Here is a 23,050-nt window from a genome sequence, read left to right as displayed (position 1 = left end):
CCGATTAATTATGTATTTGTGATAAATATTTTTATTTAGTATAGGGCCTATGGCCCGTAGGGTAAATCTAGGGTAATAACATGTATATTTATAAATTTTTCGTGTGCCTCACTTTTTCAATTTCCTTCACACCGCTGTTGTTGCTCTCTTTTTTCCGTTTGTACTAGATCAGGTTGGTTTTTATTTTCTTTGCAGTTTTCATGTTTGCATATTTATTGTTTTACCTCCTTCATGGTTGGCGGTGACCACACTAAACTCAAGATCTACACCAAATCAATTTACATGCTTTATATTTTGTTATTTTTGCATGTAACTTGTTGGTTATAAGAGTAGTCACGTGTGCATATATATGTTATATGTATGTATATATATATATATTGCTCTTAGAGATTATGGATTAGTTTTTAATGGTTTTAATTTACTTGTGGAATATTGGAACTTGTTGTCTAATTTTTTTTTTAGTTTGTTTTGCTTAGGATGGAAGGGGATGGCAATACGATTTTCAATGAGCATAATTTGAACAACGGTTTTGTATTAAGAGATATAGAAGAAGACGAAAATCAAAGGGAGAAATCTACACAAACTACGCAAGCTCAGAATAAAAGAAAAGATGAGGAACATCGGGAATCAAGATCTCTACGTTGGAAAGATTATGACAAAGTGTGGGTTGAGTTAGGTGATCCTCCTATTAAAAAGCTCAAAGGAAAGTGCAAGCGTTGTGGTACTTTGATTGCAGCCGATCCACGCGGTGGCACCAATGGTTTAAAAAACCATACTGTTGCATGTTTGAAGAGGTTATCCAAATCACAAGCGAATCAAGGTCAAACTGTTTTGAACTACTCCATGGATCAAAATGGTGGTACTGCATCTTTGACAAGTTGGAAGTTTGATCAAAAGGCGATCAGACTAGCATTATGCGAGATGATCATCCTCGACGAGCTCCCTTTCAGATTTGTGGAACACGAGGGTTTTAGAAAATTTGTTCAAAGTATGTGTCCACAGTTCTACATTCCATCAAGAATAACAATAAGAGCAGACTGTGTGAGGTTGTTTCTTGAGCACAAACAAGGTTTGCACAAATTTTTCAAGAAAGAAGGCATGGGAAGAGTATCTATCACAAGTGATTGTTGGACTGCGGTGAACACAAGCTTCATTTGTGTTACTGCACATTGCATCGGGAAAGACTGGAAACTGCACAAGAAGATACTAAGTTTTTCTAAGATTGAAGGTCACAAGGGGGAGGAAATCGGTGAAGCTATAGTCATATCACTGAAGGACTGGGGATTGGCAAATCTCTTTTCTTGCACTATGGATAATGCAGCCATAAATGATTTGGCGATTACACATATCAAGTCCCACCTTGAAAAATCGAACACGAATATTTTGGGTGGCAGGTACTTTCATATGCGATGTGTAGCTCATGTACTGAATTTGGTTGTAAAAGATGGCTTGGCTGAAATTGGCATATCTGTGCGCCGAATCAGAGAGGCAGTGAAGTGGCTCAAAAGTTCACCAAAAAGAGGTACACAATGGATAGAGTCGTGAATATGCTCTCAGACAGGATTGATTGCAAGAGGTCATTGTGTTTGGATGTTCCAACTAGATGGAACTCTACTTATTTGATGCTAGAGTCGGCTGTACCGTACGAAGAGGCATTCACGCTCTTTGGGCAAATGCATCCCATTTTTGGTGAAGAATTGAAGAAGAAAAAACACGATGAGCTTCTCATAGGAGTAATTGAACAAGAAGATTGGATAAATGTGAAAAAGATGATGGAATACCTGAAGAAGTTCTACGAGTTGACTCTCCTCGTCTCCGCCACAAAAAAACCAACCTCATATTTGTTTTTTGCGGAGATGTGTGATGTCTTTGATCTCATCATTGAATTGGAGAATAATGACGACTATGAAGTGAGTTCCATGGCTACCAAAATGAGGTAAACAATTAAACAATATATTTTAGTTTGTATAATAATTCTACTTTCTACTAATTTTTTTTTGTGTATTACTGATCACGTTTTTTTTTTCAATTTCAAGGTTGAAGATTGGAAAATATTGGATGGAGGAAACAGAGTTAAATCATAAGATGAATAAGATTTTATACATTGCTGCTGTACTTGATCCACGACAGAAGATGAAACATTTGGAGACGTGCTTTAAGTCAATCTATGGAGTTGAACGTGGGGCTGATATGGTAAAAGAGGTGACAAACTCCATGAATGCATTGTTTGAATTTTATCAAGCACAACATGAGACTAAGAATCCTACTATACCTTCAAATATGTCTGCTACTGATACTTTACCTCCTCGTTATGGTTGGTCGGATCGTCGAGGCTCCCTTAGTCTTATTGCATTGCAGGATGATGAAGAGCCCAACAATGCGAATGAGCTCGCTATTTATCTCACAGAAAATAAACACAAAGTATCAAAGAATGATGTGGATAACTTTGACATCTTGAAATGGTGGTCGGAGAATCCACGCTACCATGTTTTGAGTGAGATGGCAAGAGATATTTTGGCAATTTCAGTTTCTAGTGTTGCTTCTGAGTCTGTATTTAGTACAGGAGGTCGTGTTCTAACTGCGTATAGAAGCTCATTGTCTTGCAATATGGTTGAGGCGTTGATTTGCGCCGGAGATTGGTTGAAGACTAGTAATATAGAAAAGAAAGATGAAGAAGACATATCTGAAGAGGATCAACAAAAAGAGTTTCAAAGTGGTAAGTACATTTCTTTAGATTTGTTCTTACTATTATCTTTCTCTCATTTCTTCTTGTTTGTTTATGTAGTACTGGTAGCTACCATCGGAGAGATGGCCCTGCACAAAGTCACAGATGAATGACAAAATGAGGAGCACTTAAGATGAATTGAATTGCATGAATTTTAGTTTTTGGATTATAAAGTTCTTAGTTTACTATTTTGATTATGTTTGGTTGCTTTGACATTATTTAGATTATGTTTGGTTGCTTTGACATTTCATTGTTCTATTATCTCGACATTTCATTGTTCTATTATGTTTGGTTGCTTTGACATTTCATTGTTCGGTTCATGTTGCATTATTTATGTTCTTACTTGTTATCTTTTGAAAATCTATAGTTAATTAGTTATGCTTTCTCCATTTTATTTACATATTCATTTAATGTCTTAAAAAATTATTTTAATCTCTTTTATGTTTCAATTTATACCAAAAAAATTTTTATTTTAAAATTAATTAGTGTCTATTTGTCTAATGTCTATTTTATATAATATAGAATTATAGTCAATAAATAGTATAAGTATGGTGTTATTTTTAATAATTTCTATTCTCATCACAATTTAATTTATATAAAAGAATAAATTTTAAATATAATAATTCCGGGTTTATGGGTACCCGATTAGTTGGGTTCGGGTACCCGCATCGGGTATTAGGGTACCCGAATTCACATACGGGTCGGGTATTGGGTATGATATTTTTGAGATTTCGGGTTCGGGTACCCGAATTTTCGGGTTTGGGTACCCGCGGGTACCCGAACTTTCACCCCTACTAACAAGTAGACAGACTACCAAAAACAAGATTTTTACGGATGTCTGGGACATGCAGCACATCCTTCAGCTTCAGCTCACGACCAGATGTCATTTAGAGCTCCACTTCTCCCATGCCAACGACTTCAGACGAGTCTTGGTTTCCCATGTGGAGCTTCTTCCCTTCGACTTGCTTATAGGTCAAACATTAGCTACGATCAGAGCACACATGCACAGTAGCTCCGGTGTCAACAAACCAATCCTTCGGATTGTCAACGTGGTTCACTTCAGAAACCACATCGGCCAAGTCATCATCGTTGAAGTCTCTCTCGACCATGTGGGCACTCTTCTTGAATTTCATCCTTTTAGGCTTTCGGCAGTCCTTCGCCATGTGGCCCGGCTTATCACAGTTGAAGCAGTTGCCTTCAAACTTTCGGACAGCAACTACCTTCCATTTGGCCTTGTCATTTTCCCTTGGGCGGGGATGCTTGGAAGATCCTCCCTTCTCCATCAGATTTGCCTTGGCATATTCAGGCCCTCCTAACTTCTAATGGTACCGCCTATTATCCTCTTCTACACGAAGACGTGTTAGAGTTTGTATACTAGAAATCACGTTTCGAGTGATTGAATACTGTAAAACTCTTATTTTATTTTCCAATAAATAAAACAGATTATTTTTTGTCATAATGTTGTTATGTTTTACATTTAATGGATGTTAATGCATGTTTAAATGTATAAGTTAACTTAACAAAGTCTAAGTCTTTGCTTTAGTAGACCGGTTGTGGGCGTCGTCCACTTTAAGGTAATACGGTCAGTTCTAAACAAAGAAAAAGATGAATTTCACAACCTAGTTGGAATTTGACTATCCAACGAGAAAGGTTGCAATGTCAGTCCGCATATTTCTAAGCCTTACTGAAATAAGATGACATTGGTGTGGTATAGCACTGAACGGATCTAACAGCAAGACTTGCCTTAGGCTATCTACTGAAAGGCGAGGTCTTGATAAATATTTATTTCTTAATCAATGTAGGTTAGCATTGAGCATACGGTATTGATTATGCACTACTTTGACTTATCAAATGGTGCGGGTTTTTCGTAACCCAATTATCCTGATATATTGGGTAGTGGTGATCAATATCTAGCGGTGCTAGGATTGCTATTATATTGAATCATGCGCGAGCTGAGTCTCGTTTGATAATGTCCTCAAGAGGAGCGCGAAACAAGGTTTTATTATTCGGAACCTAGCTAGTTGGAGTGTGATTACTCTATGAATAATAAATAAGCGTTTCATGCTAAGTCCACTTTTGGAATTAATAAGAAGTTAATTAATTAAGTCAATAGCAGACATTAATTAATTAATGGACATTTTAATCTTAAGCGCGGGAAATGAAAGTTAAACGGAAACCCGGATTACTTGTAATTTCGGATTTGGATGGGGAGAGTTCAATATTACTTCTGTAGTGGCTGCTCGTAATATTCCAATTATAACTTATATTAAATTGTGAGTTCAATTTAATTAGTAAAAAGTAAATTGGATGAGCCCATATCCAAAACCTTCCATAGATCCCTGTCTGGGCCCAAAAGGAACTTAATATAAATAGGAGAATAAAGGAGACAGAAAAACACAATTTTTATTATTGTAATTTTCGAAAATTTCCCTCCCTAAGCTGAGGAGATTTTCGAATTCCTCTCCTATTCCAAAAAGGATTTCTTCTGTCTTCTTTATTTAAGTCCTAGTATTCTAGTAAGATCAGCCCACACTGATATTGGGATACAGTTCGGGAACCAGAGAGAAGATTTGTGGTCTAGTACTCAAAGCATCACGTGGAGAAGAAGCTAGCCATCTTCAATTCTTTGGAGAATTAATTAGGTATTTTTCTGCTCCGTAGAAAAGCATGTTTTAGGTTTCAATATTCTTATAGCATGATTAATTCAAGTTATGAGCATGATACATGTGATAATTACGCGAATAGGTTTTGTCTAAATAATCTGCTAAATAGATCTGATTATTATGTGATTGATATTTATGCGCCCGCTTCCGCTGCCAGTTCCATCAATTGGTATCAGAGCCAGTCTTTGGCTCTGATTATTTGGATTTAAATTTCGCGAAATTCATGTATGCATGTCTTATTTGATTTCGAAGCATGTTCTTGTGTTTTTGTTATTTTTGTTTATGCATGTTGAACTCAAGAACATTCGAATCATAGAACTTGAATTATTCGAACGGGCGAGATGTGCGATTCGTCGGCGCTTGCGCCGGGACGAATCGCACTACGTGCGATCGGAGTAGGGTTGTCGAGTTGAGTGGGAGCCGAGGGTGACGGACAAGGGGCGACGCGCCGGCGAGAATGGTCTCGCGCGCGCCACCGGCCGAACCCGCCAAACCCTAGCCGGCCCCGAATCGAGCTCGACGAGCCGCGACAACTAGTGGGAGACGACGGGCAGCGATTGCGCGGCGACGCGCCGACGAGCGAGGGCTCGTGCGCGCCGCCGGTTGAAACCGCACACCCAGGTCGGACCCTGCTGCGTCGCGCGAGGAAGAAAGGCACGGTGGCTCGTCCGAGAGCCGCCGAGGCGCCGGTCTTCTTCGCCGGAAACCCTAAACCTAACCCTAGCAAAACCCTAACCCTTCGACCACGACGAGTGGCGCGCGACCGAGAGCAGCCGCGCCTTGCGCGGCGGTTGCTGGTACGCGCGAGACCGCCGGAGCAGTGGGAGAACGCCGGAGCTTCGCGGCTTTAGCCGCGCGGCTGGTGATCGACGGGGGTTGGGTCATCTCGGCGGTTATACGCCGGGAAGGAAGGAGGGAGGAAGCGGCGCGCCTACCGGCGGCGGTCGGGCGGCGAATTCGCCGCCCCGGCGAGCGTCTCCGGAGGATATCTTCAAATCTTCGTCGTGTAGATTCGTGTCAACCTCGAATCGCAAGCTATGCAATGCTCCTATATGCGAACTAGAATGCTTGAGATATTAGAGAGAAGAGAGAATGATTGTTGGTGTGTTCTCATCTCTCAAATCCACACATATTTATAGGATAGGAGTGGCCACAGGAGAGGTCTCGGCATTAAGGCACCTCATAAACATATTGGAGGTTACCTAAGGTGAAAAGCCAAAAGACTTGGCCATATGAAAAGCTTGAGACCCTTCTTATTTCTCACATTTTTTCTTACACTAACAAGGTTACTTAGTGTGCAGGTTCTTTGTTGATGTTCCAGTAGCATTCGGTGAAGGAGTGTTAGGGTTATTTTCATCGAGGACTGTAATAGCTAGATATCTTGCTTTGTACCCTAGCTAGTTTCTTTGTAACAATCAGTCACATGGTTGAGAGTTTGACTGAGCTCTCTTTAATGAAGAACAAATAGGTCTTGGTAATTAGTGAATCCGAACCTAGTCTGAACCCTATAAACACCATATACTACCATTTTTACATAGGTAAAATGACATTGTGTGCAATATTTATTGCAGAATGGAAAAGTTTTGGTTAGGCTTATAAGCTGATAAGTGCTATGTAGCTTATTAAATGCAAGGAGGAAACTATAACATTCATAAGTTCCCAAAAGAACAGTAGTTCATCATCTTCGACTTATTTTTCGTAATGCTCATTTTGTAAGCGAAATTCTAATATATTTTATTATTTTAGATATATACTAGTCATTCCAAATTACTACTATATCTCTATCTACATCACAATTCTCTTCCTAACTTATAAGTTGTATTGTACTATTGTTCAAATAATATAATAATAAATTCATATAACATGGCGCCTTATAAACTTTTAAAATTCTATTTGTATAATTTATTTAAATTTATTAACTTTCTAAAATAAAATAACTCAAACAGTCCCGAGAATAAAATTATTTTGAGTTCATTGGCATGGGTCACTTGCTCGGTCAACGTCATTATTGCACAGAGGCTTTTGGATATTCGTATGGAATATCCATGACCATTTTGTCTTTTCACTTTCATTTATACTACTAGTATGTTCGATAGTAAAATGTAATTTCTCATGAACGCACTTATGATTTGGTGGTACTATTATTTAATTTAGGAGATATGCAATTATTACTTTCATTGCGTATTGGATAAACAGTAACGATCAATAATTTGGTAGGTCAAATTATAAACACTCTTTTATTTTAACTATGTCTACGAACTACACAAGAGACATAAAATACGTGATAAATTTTTAAGATATTGGTTGAATTACATTGTTTTTACACTTTTACATTTGAATATAATTATTAGCTAAACTTATTTATAGAATTTTATGGTGTAAATTTTTAATGGTTTTATCTCTTATATTTTCTTATATTTGGCTGATTTCCTTTGTATTTAATTATTGGCCATCTACTGGATAAATCTCGAGAGATGAGTATTTTATGTTTGAAATAAACTTTTGAGTCAAAAGAAAATGTAGACACACCTTCAGGTCAAAGAAAAAAAAAATACAAACAAAGACATGCGAGTTAAAGAATAGTAAAAAGCAATCAGGGACATTTAGATTAGACCAAAGATGAAAATTTAAGTGAATACCAGTTTTAATTTGTTACAAATTATAAAAAAATATTTTTCTAATAATAGTACTTCCTCCATTTGTGAAATAATATCCCATTTTACTATTTTGGGATATCCTAATTTAAAATTCAATTTCTTTTTCCATTTTAGGTAAGAGGACATTCACCCAACTCATTACACTCACATTCTCTTATAAACCAATACTATATAAAAGTGAGGTCAACTTTCTACTAATTCATTTTTGAATTTTTTATTCACAAAGTTAAACAATTTTTAAAAATCCGTACGGAGTCAAAATAATCATATAAATAGTGGAGGGAGTATTAGTGTGTGAGTGTGTCATTGTGTTTGATATTTGTATGCAGTGAAATTAATGACATAGATTTATATATACTGAGATGTGATTCATATAAAACACTAATATTTTTCAGGAATAAAATGTAAGCGAAAGTTACTAGCCTTAAGTTCGACTGCTAATACATTTGATAAAACCCTTCTTCTCTTTATTATTTTGCATGTCCAATAAAGTATACAACAATCCACTTATATGATTTTGAAAGTATAGGTGTTTTACGTATTTTGCATATTATTTATTTTGGTTTAAATTTGTAGCAACTACTCCCTCCGTCCGCAAATAGGGGTCCCGTTTTATTATTTTGGTCCGTTTGCAAATAAGAGTTCTGGTTCATAATTACCATAAATGGTACGGAGGTCACACATTCCATCAACTCACTCCACTCATCTGTCATTTAAAACTATTAAATACTCCTCATACTCCATTAACTTTCTTCCACCCGCTTTTCTTTTTATTTCTTAAAACTCATATCGGAATGAAATGAGACTCTTATTCATGGACTGAGGGAGTACAATAATATGCCAAATTCTGGGTGTGACATTTTGCTTATCCGAGCGAGGCTACATAGTTGGACCAAGCTAATTGGGCCAATAAGCTAACCAAACAGGCCAAATCTGAATACAGATAATAAAGTGATTACATCCCAAGTCATGAGGGCTTGAAAGGTACTAATCCTAAAATAAATGTTCAATTTATTAAGATGCAATGTCAATCGGGCCGGTCCGTTCTGTTGGATTTCGGGCCAACCCTACTCGGGTTGTGGGTCAATTGGGTGCGGGCTAATCGGGTTGCGATTTCTTTCGGGTTATAAAAATTCAACCCTAACCCTAAAAGGTCAGGTTTCGGGCTAGCCCATCGGGTTAATCGGGTTGCTACCGATAATATTAACATGCGATCAATCCAATAAATAATGATTAGAATTACTAATATTCGTACAATGTAAAATATTTAATTATGATATATTTGAGATATATGCTTAAACTCAATCATAAACATGATTAAATACTAATATTTGAGATATTTCGTGGAATTTTAATGCATGTTTTAGAAATTTAAATATTTTCTTAGTGAATTTGAAGTTTTTAATTTATATATCAATTATTATATTAATAAAATTCAATATATAATTTTATATATTTAATATAAAATTGAAAGTTATTTTTCAGTTAAAATTAATCAATAAAGTGTTGAATTAGGAATAAAAAAATATAGAATAATAGAAAAAATTTCGGGTTTCCGGGCCAGCCCATCGGGTTTTCGGGTCTGGTCCTAATGCGTTGCGGATTAATCGGATGCAGGCTAATCGGGTTTTGATTTTATTGGGTTAGAAATTTCCAGTCCTAATCATATAAATTTGACAGGCTATTCGGATCAGTCCACGGGCTACGGGCTACATTGACATCTATATCTATGTCGCGTGCACAGGAATCCATTTCGAGTGACTGATATGCAAATATGAATAAATTAATGTGAAATTAGAAACCCAATATGCCTAAGCAGAGGAGTGCAAAAGTAAAAGAGTAGCCTATGCATATGCACCTTTACAATCGATAATATTTAAAACTGTGTTGAAATTAAGAACATCTATTGTGTTGAAATTAAGAACATCTATTCTATTAAGCTAGAAGTAGAAAGTCTAGGAGGTATGAGTTACCTAAGCGAAATTAAAATAGCGAAATTAAACCTTATATATAAAAATTAACTTTAAATATTTACTTAGTACTATCTGTAATTTTACCATCTATAACTTTTTTCTTATGTCTTTTACAAGTCAACAATACAACTCTGTTAATGATATTGCCCTTAGTACTACGTTTCACTCATATAGTAAATGCTCATTTCCTTCATGGAAATAGTGCGAATCCTCGATACATCTTTAACTAAAATGTCTTGTATTATTTTATTTCATTAGGTCCTTTTACATTTTTTTTAATTTATAAAATCCTTATACTAATACATTTTGATTTAAGAGTCTTTTTATATTTTTATTTTAAATTTAATTAAATACTTATGTAACGGATTTTAGAATTTAATTAGCTTTCGCATGTTAATTAAATTTATTTAATTTTCATTCTTGCTTCTATTTATTTTAAAATTAATTTAGCTGCAATATCGACTCAAGAATCATCTAAAAAATAAAAAAATTATTGATATTTCTCATTTCAGCTTATAAATTTTTCTTTTTTCAATGATTTTGAGTCGATATAGCAACATAATTAATTTAATAATAAATAATAAAAAAAGAAAAATAAAAAAATCTAATTAACATAAGAAAAATTAATTAATTTCTGAGGTTCGTTAAATTAAGATCTAACCAAAAAACCTCTTAAACCGAATGTATTAATGTAAAAATCTAATAAAACAAAAAATTATAAAATGACCTAATGAAACAAAAATTTATGAAAAGACCCAATGATAGTACAAAGAGTTTTAGATGTGTTTTGCCAAAATTTATATTAATTTATACTTCATCCATCCCTTAAAAATAGAAACATTTATTATTTTGATTCGTCCAATAAATTAATCCACTTCTATACTTCTATATCTGCATACTCTAATAATTTTTTCTTTCTACGTCTTATTTTACCAATTTATAAATTAAAATTTTGAACTACGTGAAAACACTCATTACACGTTATCACAATTCACACAAATAATGAATAATCTTCTCAACATCTCACGGTATTGGGAGAGATAGCTAGCTAGCTACATATGTAGAATGGGCATTAGTCAGCAAACCATAATTTAGTTAGGCAGATAATTTAATTACCATTACTAATCCACAATCCATAAATAGGACTATTCAACTGAAAACTAAACCTAAGAAATGGATGAAACAAAGCTGCATCCCTTCATACTCACCATCCTCATATCATTACCTCTTCTAGGCTCCTTACAAAACGCCTCTATCAATCTTCTGTCACCCTAAACCTCCCACCATCGCCGCGAAAGCTCCCAATACTCGGAAACCTACATCAGGTGGGCTTACTTCCCTACCGGAATCTCCACTCACTAGCTACTAAACACGGCCCCCTCATGCTTCTTCACTTCGGCTCTATCCCCGTCTTGATAGTCTCCACTGCAGAGGCAGCCCATGCTGTCCTCAAAGCTCATGATCTCACTTTCTCAAGCAGGCCTCAGCATTTTAGGGCTGTGAAGAAATTCATTCGCGATGGAAGGAACATAGGGTTTGGTCCTTATGGCGAATATTGGAGGCGGATGAGGGGCATTTCTGTCCACCACCTGCTGAGCAGCAAAAGGGTTCAATCTATAGCTTTCCGATTTATAAGGGAAGAAGAAACTGCTTTTTTTATGAAGAGGATTAGAGAGTCTTCATCGGGGGTTGTTGATTTGAGTGAGATGTTTGCGGAGTTCACCAACAATGTGATATGTAGGTCATGTTTTGGAAGGAAGTATAGTGACTCGGAGAATGGGAAGAAGTTTGTGGTGTTGCTGAGAGAAGCTATGGAGGTGTTGGGAACTGTTTGTGTTGGAGATTTTGTTCCGTGGCTGGGTTGGGTTAGTGGAGTTAATGGCTTTGACAAGAAGGTTGATAGGGTTTCAAAAGAGATGGATGAGTTTTTGGAGGGTGTGATTGTAGAACACATGGAGACTTCAAAGAGAAAGAGTGGAAATGGAGAAAGCTTTGTTGGTATATTGCTTGATCTTCAAAATGATAAGGATGGTGATGTCTTCATTGACAGAGAGAGCATCAAAGCATTACTTGTGGTAACTACTTAACTCATGTTATTCATTATAAATCTGCTATGACAATATTATTGAACTTGATTTGGGCAACCTAAAATTCTAGTTTTACTTGTTATGTAGGATCTACTCGGAGCTGGGACCGATACCTTAACCACACTACTAATATGGACAATGGCTGAGCTTCTACAACACCCTATAGTGATGCAAAAGCTACAATTTGAAGTAAGAGAAGTGGTCAAAGACAAGCAAGACATATCAGATAATGACTTAGTAAAAATGCATTATCTGAAAGCTGTGATAAAAGAAGCATTGCGGTGCCACCCTCCGGTCCCATTACTAATACCTAGAGTAGCGAGCAGCGATGTGAAGATAAAAGGATACGACGTTCCGGCAGGAACAGTGCTAATGACTAATGCTTGGGCTATAGGGAGGGACCCCGCGTCTTGGGATGAACCAGACAAATTTGAGCCAGCCAGATTCTTGAACACTTCGGTAGACTATAAGGGCCTCGATTTTGAGTTTATCCCGTTTGGAGCAGGGAGGAGGGGATGCCCGGGAATCGGGTTTTCTGCTGCTACTGTTGAGTTTGTGTTAGCAAATCTTGTGTGGAAGTTTGATTGGGAGGTGCCTGATGGAGGGAAGAGTGTGGACATGGCTGAATCTCCTGCAGCTACACTCCATAAAGCTGTTCCTCTTCTTGCAGTTGCTAATGAATACTCATAATTTGGTGCACTGTTTGCGAATAATTTGTACATTACTACTAGTTTAGACTATGGGTTTCGACTTAAATGAAATTAAGTGTTGCAATGCTAGAGATAAGTTGACTAAATATGCTACTCCTTGTAAACTTTTTTTCCTTTCATGTATGTTTAATAGGAGTACTATACAGGGCTTATTTTAACTAAAAATGCATGTTTACTATAGGGCTTATTTCCAATAATAGCTAGAACTCAAACTCAACCAATACACACCGTCTTTGAATATTGGTGAAAAATTAAGCATGTCCAAAATTTTCGAGGATCATATTTTGTTGTGATGGCTTGCTTAGAACTTAACTCATGTATTGAAGCTCTAAATGAGATGATGCATGAAACTTATAATTTTGATGTTTCTCAAACTCCAGATAAAATGATAGATATCGATGTTGAGACGTCAGTTGTGATCTTTCAAACTTCATATGAAGATATTCAAAGGTAAATGTACTATTTCAAGATTTAGACAACATAATATTTATTTGTTAATACTTATACAATCTATGAATTTCGTCTCTATATATATATGATCAATAATGTGAGGTTGTGGAACGCCGTGAACATATACGTAGGGGCCGTACAGTTATCGACTTATTCAACTGTTGGCAACTCAATTAAGTTTCGTTTTGCAAAATGAACTCAAATAATGGATATAAGGAGTACTTTATTACAGAATCATGAAGACTGAAGAGAGGGAATACAATCACAATGAAAACATACTGCAGTATTATTTATTCAGAAAGTATGAACTTCCAATATATATTGGCAAATACCAAGAGCAGAATGGTGCTAAATCCCATACATGAACCCTGCTGAATGAAATCGCTTTTTCGTAAGTGTGTCGATACGTTGAATAGACTCATCACTAAGATAGTTTTTATAATCTCCAATTTTTCCTTTTCTAAAGAATGAATTGTACGGTGAAGATGGAAACCATGTTGGAGATTTCTCAGACTTGTTGACATCATGACTACTTAGCACCTCGATGCTACAATTCTTTACAATCTCATCCACTTCACCTTCTTCTTCGAATGGACATCCTAAGAAATCACCCAACTTTTTGACATAGCCATGAGGATCTTCTAGTATCTCCTCGTAAGTCACAAACATCACGTTCTCCGGCTTTTTAAGACTCAACTCTCTATACCCAAGCACATGGTCATAGTAAGGCCCGAATGGGCTAACCCCACGACAAAACTTGTACGATGCCTCATCGAGAGACAATGATTGATCTGGCTTCTCCATGTTCCACTTATTCACAAAATGCCACAAAGAGACGAGGGTGTCCTTGGGGTTACGCGTCAAGTAAACAACCTTACAATCACTAGACTCTAGGGTTTTGGTTAGGAGCTGATAAGGTATGTGTGTGGCAAATAATCGTGGCTCATTTGAGGGGGCAGCTAGAACTAACGGCTCATCAGCCTCTGCAAACACTTGTAACTCCAAGAATGGAACGAGTTCGTGGGGGTGTTCGGCAACCAACTTATGCTTGGATGATCGATTGAGGATGGAGTAGAGGAGAGATTTGAGCCATGTGGTACCTGTTTTAGGGAAAGTAACCAAGATAACATCACTAGAAAGAGGATTGTAATGATTGATCACTCTTTTGATTGGCTTCACGGTTTGTGGTAAAAACCAAAAGCCTCCAAGTTGGATGAGACAATCATCTCCCAACCATTTTTCTCTTGGGAGGGATGATAAATCCATGTTCGAATCCATGAAAGAAGAATAAATGTTTAAAAAGAGAGAACTAGAGAGGGTGGATGATGATGATGATCAAATGCAGTCATTATATGCACTACTTATATTGGTGGATGAGCAGTGAGCTACGGTCAGCAAACCGCTCTCTTCTCCAAAATTAAGTCAAAATGGAGTAATGTTACTATAAATTAGACCTGCCCAAGGTTTACTGAACCGGCGGTTAAAACCGAAACCTTAACCGCCGGTTACGGTTCCGAACCAAAACCGTGAAAATTTATCTGAACCGAAACCGTCGATTTTTGAACCGTGGTTCGGTTCAGGTTCAAAAATTTTCGAACTGAAACCGTGCTGGAACCACCGGTTCCGGGCGGTTTCAAACCGAAACCGCTGGAAAACCGTGAAACCAAGCTGGAACCGCAAAAAACCGGCGGTTTGGAACCGTGAAAAACCGTAAAAAAACCGCCGGAAAACCGCCGGTTCGGAACCGAAACCGAAACCGGCGGTTTGGGAACCGGAACCGTAACCGCGAAACACCCTCACGGTTCGGTTCCAGTTCGGCAATTTCCAAAACCGGAACCGAAAGTTTCGAACCGTAACCGCCGGTTCCGGAACCGTGGGCACCTCTACTACAAATGATCGGTTTATGACATTATATCATTACATAAAATTTACTTTTTTAAGAATATAAAAATAGATACGCAATTATTTGCGTTGGAAAATTTGAAAAAGTATCCACAGTTTAAGACAAAAATAAAAATAGATGCTCAATTACCTGCGTTGGAAAATTTGAAAAAGTATCAACGGTTTAGGACGCAAGTTAAAATGCGACTAAGTTGATGATAAATTATGGCAAAACACATTCTTAGGTCCTTATACTTTAATCAAATTGTTCATTAGGTCCTCGTACAATTTTTTCGATTTAATAGGTCCTTATACCTTTTTCATAAATTTCATCACATCCTCGTACAATTTTTTCGTTTTAATAGGTCCTTATACTTTGATTATAAATTTTATTAGGTCCTTATACAATTTTTTATTTTAAGATATTTTTTACTTTTATCTTAGATAACAATTTATATTTAATTAATTAAATTTAATGAACCTTTTAATTTTATTATTTAACTTATCTTATGATTATGAATATTCAGGGAAACGTATTTTTCAATATAAATATAAATAATCAATTGAAAATTCGGATAGTTATACTAAAAAAACACTTCGATTTTAATCTTCAATCATCACGGTTAATCTTTTTATTATTCTCTACAACTTATTGAGATTATTGGATAACAAGATGATATTATCTTTATAGACTATGCTAAGTTAAATAATGGAATATTAAAAAGTTCATTAAGTTTAATTAAATATATATTATTATCCAAGATAAATGTAAAAAAGTCCCTAAAATAAAAGATTGTATAAGGACCTAATGAAATTTATGATAAAAGTATAAGGACCTACTAAAACGAAAAATCGTACGAGGACCTGATAAAAATATTGTGAAAAGTATAAGGACCCAGTAAAACGAAAAAATTGTACAAGGACCTAATTAACATTTTGACTAAAGTATAAGGACCTAAGAATGTGTTTTGCCATAAATTATCTTAATCTTTTACTTTTAGATATTTCAATTTGCATTCCCTAGTTTTAATTAGCATAGTAAGAATGATAACGTTTTTTAAGCGTCTATGGCATAATTAAAAATACAAATTAGCATATTTAATTGTATTAAAAAATTTTCTTTTTCGTCCTTTTATATGTTTGTACGAGATGTACAGCTACCACCACAAGACTAGTTATGTTCAGTGGCATGAGTTTTTAAAGAGAATGGAATTCAAACCACCATATTTTACAAAGTAATCAAATATATCAATGTGTTTTTATGACAAATTTGAGAAATTATGTTTAGTTTGTGATTATTGTAATTTATAATGGTATACAGGTGTATATATTTCTACTATAGTCAATGCTATAATTTCGAAGTATGAGAGGTGGCCTAGCAAGAGCAGTCATTATTTAAAAAGCTCTATGGCAATTGGCAACTGTATTATAGGAACATAGAAATGTGTTCAATCTATTTGAATTTGGTTTGCTCTTTAACTCTGCCACAACAACCTGGTTAATAAGATCGAAACATAATATATTTATTTTATTTTTTATTGTAATTTATAACTGTACGAAATATATAATTCTAATATAGACATATCACATATGGTATTTCTCTGCATCCCAAGTTACTTGACATATAGTCTATTTCGAGTGGTACCACGATATTAAAGTTATTTCTTACGATAATAAAAATTATTCCGTTCATACTTTCCGTTCTCTTGTGTCTTCTACCTTATTTATTCTCTATTATATTATATTATTTAATTAACTATTATACATTTTCCTATATCCTCTGGACATAAATACGTACTCAAATAACTTGGGGTGGGTAGAATAGTATATAAAAGGTGGCCTAACAAGTTAGATTTTGGAGCCATAATTATTTTAGAAGGCATATTGTAATTGTAATTGTAATTGTAATTGTAATTGTAATTGCTATTATTATTATTTCTCTGAATTCAGAGGAAATAAATATTGAATAGAGATATATTCAATCAATTTATACATTACAAAATCTAGTCCTGTGCGGGCGGACCGTACTCCGACATTTTTATTTATTAAAGTAATACTAGTAACCTTTACTAAAAATTAACAATTACTTTTATAATAATCACTTTTAGATAAAAAGATGTCACTTTCTAACAAGCCGAAATTATAAGTATTAAGATTAAATTAGCATAATAAAATAGTAAAAAATAAAAACAGTAATAGTTATCATTCTGATCATGTGTTAAATGTTAATTGTAGATTAGGAACATGCTAATTCGAGAGAGAGAGTGATGGCTTATCCATGCTTATTTATTGATTGGGCTATTTATAGTATTGGGCAACTATCGACTGAGTTAAGCTATAGGCTATATATTAAGCCCAAACTCGGAGTGATCTAAGCTATACCTATTAAATCCAACTATAGAGTGATTTAAGCTAGAAGCTAATAAGCCGAACTATTAAACCCAATCTAGGGTTAGACAATTTTTACAGTACACAAAAATTTACACGAATACGCACAAAGTTAATGGATTCAGGTCAAACCCATTAATAATGAGTTAACTTGTTTATGTGAAAATGCGAAAAATAATTCTTAAATAGATGATACAATAACAAATACTTGCAACTTAATCAAATTAATAATTTTGTCGAAATGTATAACGATGATAAGTTGTTTGCAAAATGATCTCAAAGAATGAATGGACAAATTACGTAATCAAGAAGATAAGTGTTATATATAGAATGCAATAACTATGACAACAAATTATATATTCAGAAATATGAACTTTCATAGGAATACAATAAAAGCAAGAGGTTGCTAAATCCCATACATGAACCCTAATGAATGGAATCTCTCTTTCGTAAGAGTGTCGATACGTTGAACAGACTCATTACTAAGATAATTTTTATAATCTCCAACTTTCCCTTTTCTGAAGAATGAATTGTACGGCGTTGGAAACCATGTTGTAGATTCCTTAGACTTATTGACATCATAACTACTTAGCATCTCAAAGCTGCAATTCTTCACAATATCATCAACTTCTTCCTCCTCCTCAAATGGACATTCTAAGAAATCACCCAATTTTTTGACATAGCCATGAGGATCTTCTAACATCCCCTCGAAATTCACGAACATCACGTTCTTCGGCCTTTTCAAACTCAACTCTCTATAACCAAGCACATGATCATAGTAAGGCCCACACGGGATAACCCCATCACAAAACTTGTCGGTTGCCTCATCGAGAGGCCACGACTGATTTGGTTTCTCCATGTTCCACTTATTCACAAAATGCCAAAAAGAGACGAGGAGATCCTTGGGGTTCCGTGTCAAGTAAATAACCTTACATTGACTGGAATCAAGGGTTTTGGTCAGGAGTTGATAAGGTAAGTGTGTGGCAAATAATCGAGGGCCATCCAATGGGGCTGCTAGAGCTGGTGGTTCATCAGCCTCTGCAAACACTTGTGCCTCCAAGAAGGGAACGAGGTCGTGGGGATGTTCGACAGCCAACTTATGTCTGGATGATCGGTTTAGGATGGAGTAGAGGAGAGATTTGAGCCATGTGGTGCCTGATTTAGGAAAAGTAACCAAAATCACATCATTAGGAAGTGGATTATAATTATTAATCACTCTTTTGTTTTTTTTCACGAATTGAGGTAAAAACCAAAAGCCTCCAAGTTGGACGAGATAATCATCTCCCACCCATTTTTCTCTTGGGAGTGATGATAAATCCATGTTTGAATCCATGAAAGGAGAATAAGCGATTAGAAAGAGAGAATTAGAGAGGATGTTTGATGATGATCTATTTTTGCAACCATTGTATGCACTACTTATATTTGGTGGATGAACATGGAGATAGTGTCATCAAATACGCTCCCTGGTAAAATTAAGTCAAAATAATTTATGAACAACCACTTTATGACCATTATCTATTACTAGCTAGAAGTAAAGTTACTACCATCATAATACTACTAGCTATATTCAATGACATTAGTGTTATACAGATAATGCTATTCTAATAAACGAAATCAAATATTTTGATCATGATGTCTTTGAGACAACAATTGTGTTTATTTTGTAATTATTGTAATTTGTACGCAATATTTCTATCATAGTCAATGCGATAATTTCGAAGTATATGAGAGGTGGCTAAAATAGGTTTTGGAGCCGTAATTAATTTTAAGCTCTATGGCAATTGGCATTATCATTAACTGTAGAAACATGGAAATGTGTTTATTTTGCTATGTTGTTGCTTACAATTTACACCAAATTCAAACTAATTTATTGTGAATATATGTTGCAGTACCATAGTAAATTTAACGCAACAATTTTATTTATACCAAATTCAAAATTTTCACCATTTTTTAATAAATGCCTCAAAAATTTTTTTGCAGTAGACCCATATTTGATGTTCCGTAAAATAAATACAAAAATAAGTTTGAATTTGCAGTATAATTATTGGAAATATGTTTATTTTGCTATGTCGTTGCTAACAATTTACACCAAATTTTAACTTATTTATTTTGAATATATGTCACACCAAAGTAAATTTATGTCAACAATTGTATTTATACCAAATTTACATCATTTTTGAATATATGCCTCACAAAATTTTTGCAGTAGACCCAAATTTGATGTTGTTCCATGAAATAAATACAAAAATGATATAGGGGTATCCAATGAATTATGCCAAAATTACATCGAAATCTCAAAAACACTACACACAATACTACTCCTACAGTCCTATATATGGTAATGGATCACCTTTTAAAACGTTGTTGAAAGATCAATTTTCTTGTGGAATAGTAATAGTCATACATAGATCAATAAATTATGAGCCAATGGCTTGCAAATTAATTAAGCTAACCTTTTTCACAGAATGAATAACAATGATAAGTTATTTGCAAATGAACTTAAAGACTTACATAACCAAGAAGACAGAAGTATAATATAGAATTCAATATTTGTAAATGAACTTAAAGACTTACATAACCCAGAAGACAGAAGTATAGTATAGAATTCAATAAGCCAATAACAGTGATAACAAATTACAGTATTATTTAGAAAGTTTGGAATTCCATAGGCAAATAACTATAGCATGAGGGTGCTAAATCCCATACATGAAGCCCAATGAATGAAATCTCTCTCTCGTAAGTGTGTCAATGCGCTGAACAGACTCATCACTAAGATAATTTTTATAATCTCCGATTTTTCCTTTTCTAAAGAAGGAATTATAAGGCAACGAAAACCATGCGGGAGATTCTTCAGACTTGTTGACATCATGACTACTTAGCACCTCGATGCTGCAATTCTTCACAATCTCATCCACTTCATCTTCTTCTTTAAATGGACATCCTAAGAAATCACCCAATTTTTTGACATAATCATGAGGATCTTTTAGCATCTCTTCGAATGTCACGAACATCACGTTCTCTGGCCTTTTCTGACTCAACTCTTTATACCCAATCACATGGTCATAGTAAGGCCCATATAGACTAACCCCACGACAAAACCTGTCCGTTGCCTCATCGAGAGACCATGACTGATGTGGATTCTCCTTGTTCCACTTATTCACAAAATGCCACAAGGAGACAAGGGTGTCCTTGGGGTTCCGCGTCAAGTAAACAACTTTACATGGACTAGAATCTAGGGTTTTGGACAGGAGCTGATAAGGTATGTGTGTGGCAAATAATCGAGGGCCATCTGATGGGACCGCGAGAACCGGCGGCTCATCATCCTCTGCAAACACTTGTATCTCCAAGAAGGGAACGAGTTCGTGAGGGTGTTCGACAACCAACTTATTTTTGGATGGTCGATTGAGGATGGAGTAGAGGAGAGATTTGAGCCACGTGGTGCCTGTTTTAGGAAAAGTAACCAAGATCACGTCGCTAGGAAGTGGATTGTAATGGTTGATCACTCTTTTGATTGAGTTAACAAATTGAGGTAATAACCAAAAGCCTCCAAGTTGGACGAGATAATCATCTCCCAACCATTTTTCTTTTGGGAAAGATGATATATTCATGTTTGAATCCATGGAAAGAGAATATATGTTTAGAAAGAGAAAATTAGAGAGGGTGGATGATAATCAAATGCAGCCATTGTTTGTACTACTTATATTGGAGGATGGCATTGGCACTAACATATGCTCCGTGAACAAAACTAAGCTTTTAGACATCCCATTATCCACAAGTTTGCACATAATCGTATCTCAACCACTATAATGTGCATCACGATTTCAATCATTTGTCATTTTGGGTGTGATGATAAACGATATATCTCAATCATATATAATATAATAAAATAAAATGATTGCACCAATTAGTGTTTAAAAAAATATATTGGTTAAACAACTTATACACTAAATGATCTCACCTACCCATGCAAGGCCTACAACTGGCTTTAAGGTCTCAACATATATCATTCCACACTAAATTCAGTTAGCCATTTTATGTATACTCCTACACAGAAATTTGTAATTTTGTAACCGATATTTATTCATTGATGAGTGGTTTGCTAAAATCGAATTACCGATTAATTAATGAGCACAAGGAGTGCACGCTATTAGTCTCGTCGTTAATTAGTAGAGTTCCACTTACCGTCGACTTGTGATTTTGAAGACACTTTACTACAAAATAAAGTACTCACTCCATTATAGAATAGTGCAGTGCTAGGTAATAATCTGGTATAATTAAGTTTTAATATTGTTTAAATACACGCTCGTTATGCTTTAATGAACATTATTATTTCATAGTAAATACTTTTAACGAACGACCGAGCTCAATAAATTCTTTGCCCAAAAGTTAAATGGGAACTTACCAACGTGGTTCTGGGGAAATTTAATATTTTCAAAAATAATTAGTCTCCAATCATTTACATCAAACTCAAATTCATTTTTGAGTATATGTCACACCAAAAAATAGTTTTACTCTAACTATTTGCACCATATTTAAGATTTCACCATTTTTTGGATTTTGTCTCACAAAACTTTTGCAGTAACACCAAATATGACGTTATTTCACAAAAACACTAAAAATGAGTTTGAGTTTGATGTATGGTTGGAGAAGATTTCTACACCAAAACTCATTTTTAGTGTATGATTGGAGATGGTGTTAAGCACTTTAATTTGTGCTCTGTAAAATTATTCACATTAATTAAAATAATAGCTCGTTGTGCTTGGTAAAGTTATTTACTTTAATTAAAATTATTTAATTTGTTCAAATTAAAACTTACCTTGCAAATATATTTTATTTTGAAATTATTCTTTATTAGTTTGGTTTTATAAATTTATGTTTTATAATTAAAAGCTTGGTATATGCATCCACAATTATTTCTCTGAAATACATTGATTTATTCTGTCTCAAATCTCGCGCGCAAAATCGAGTCTTATGCCGGAAAAACCTCTGTCCGATGAGAAGCCCGCCGACGCTGTCGTCCAAGCTTCCGGCGACGCGAGCGTCTCCTTTGTTGTCATTCACACGTCCCTTATATTTATCCTCCCTCGTTCGGTTCACTTTGGGAGTGGAAATTTTAAGCTTGTAAGCCTAATAAATTCGAATCTGTTCGAAATGAAGGTATGAATTCGATTACATCTTCGATTGTTACACTTCTTAGGCTGGAATTTAGAGATTGGATTGAATAAATTTAAACGCTAATTGCTTAAATCGAATCGTTTTGTTTGATTTGTTTAGTTGCTTGAGAATGTGAAAGCTACAGGTTGAGACCTTGGTTTAATTACTTGAATTAAAGTTTGATTTGATTTGACATGATTCAAACATGACAATTTCTGTAGAGATAGAATTTGGGCATTTGTTTTTGGAACTGTAGTCTTGTTTTATTCGATTAACTTGAGAATTATGTTTCTGGAAAATGGGGAAAATGGCATATAATTCTTGTGTATTCATGTTATAATAATAATAATTAATTTGCATTG

At 35.1% G+C, this 23,050-nt stretch overlaps 3 protein-coding genes and 1 pseudogene across 3 annotated transcripts; 1 reads left to right on the top strand and 3 right to left on the bottom strand.

The window, feature by feature from the left end:
* Positions 1-11,191: 11,191 nt before the first annotated feature.
* On the top strand, positions 11,192-12,930 carry LOC125185149 (annotated as a pseudogene).
* Positions 12,931-13,518: 588 nt separating this feature from the next.
* Positions 13,519-14,531, bottom strand: LOC125220555 (cytosolic sulfotransferase 5-like). The gene has a single exon (XM_048122715.1). The coding sequence runs from the start codon at positions 14,529-14,531 to the stop codon at positions 13,614-13,616; it is 918 nt and encodes a 305-aa protein (XP_047978672.1). The 3' UTR covers positions 13,519-13,613.
* Positions 14,532-17,940: 3,409 nt separating this feature from the next.
* Positions 17,941-18,855, bottom strand: LOC125220554 (cytosolic sulfotransferase 15-like). The gene has a single exon (XM_048122714.1). It carries the CDS (start codon positions 18,853-18,855, stop codon positions 17,941-17,943), a length of 915 nt encoding a protein of 304 aa, XP_047978671.1.
* A 1,372-nt stretch (positions 18,856-20,227) lies between these two features.
* LOC125220552 (cytosolic sulfotransferase 17-like) lies at positions 20,228-21,142 on the bottom strand. The gene has a single exon (XM_048122713.1). The coding sequence runs from the start codon at positions 21,140-21,142 to the stop codon at positions 20,228-20,230; it is 915 nt and encodes a 304-aa protein (XP_047978670.1).
* Positions 21,143-23,050: the final 1,908 nt, after the last annotated feature.

The sequence above is a fragment of the Salvia hispanica genome, chromosome 4 (assembly GCF_023119035.1).
Source record: "Salvia hispanica cultivar TCC Black 2014 chromosome 4, UniMelb_Shisp_WGS_1.0, whole genome shotgun sequence".
NCBI lineage: Eukaryota > Viridiplantae > Streptophyta > Magnoliopsida > Lamiales > Lamiaceae > Salvia > Salvia hispanica.
Note: the sequence above shows the minus strand (reverse complement) of the source record. Positions and strands in the feature narration are given on the sequence as shown.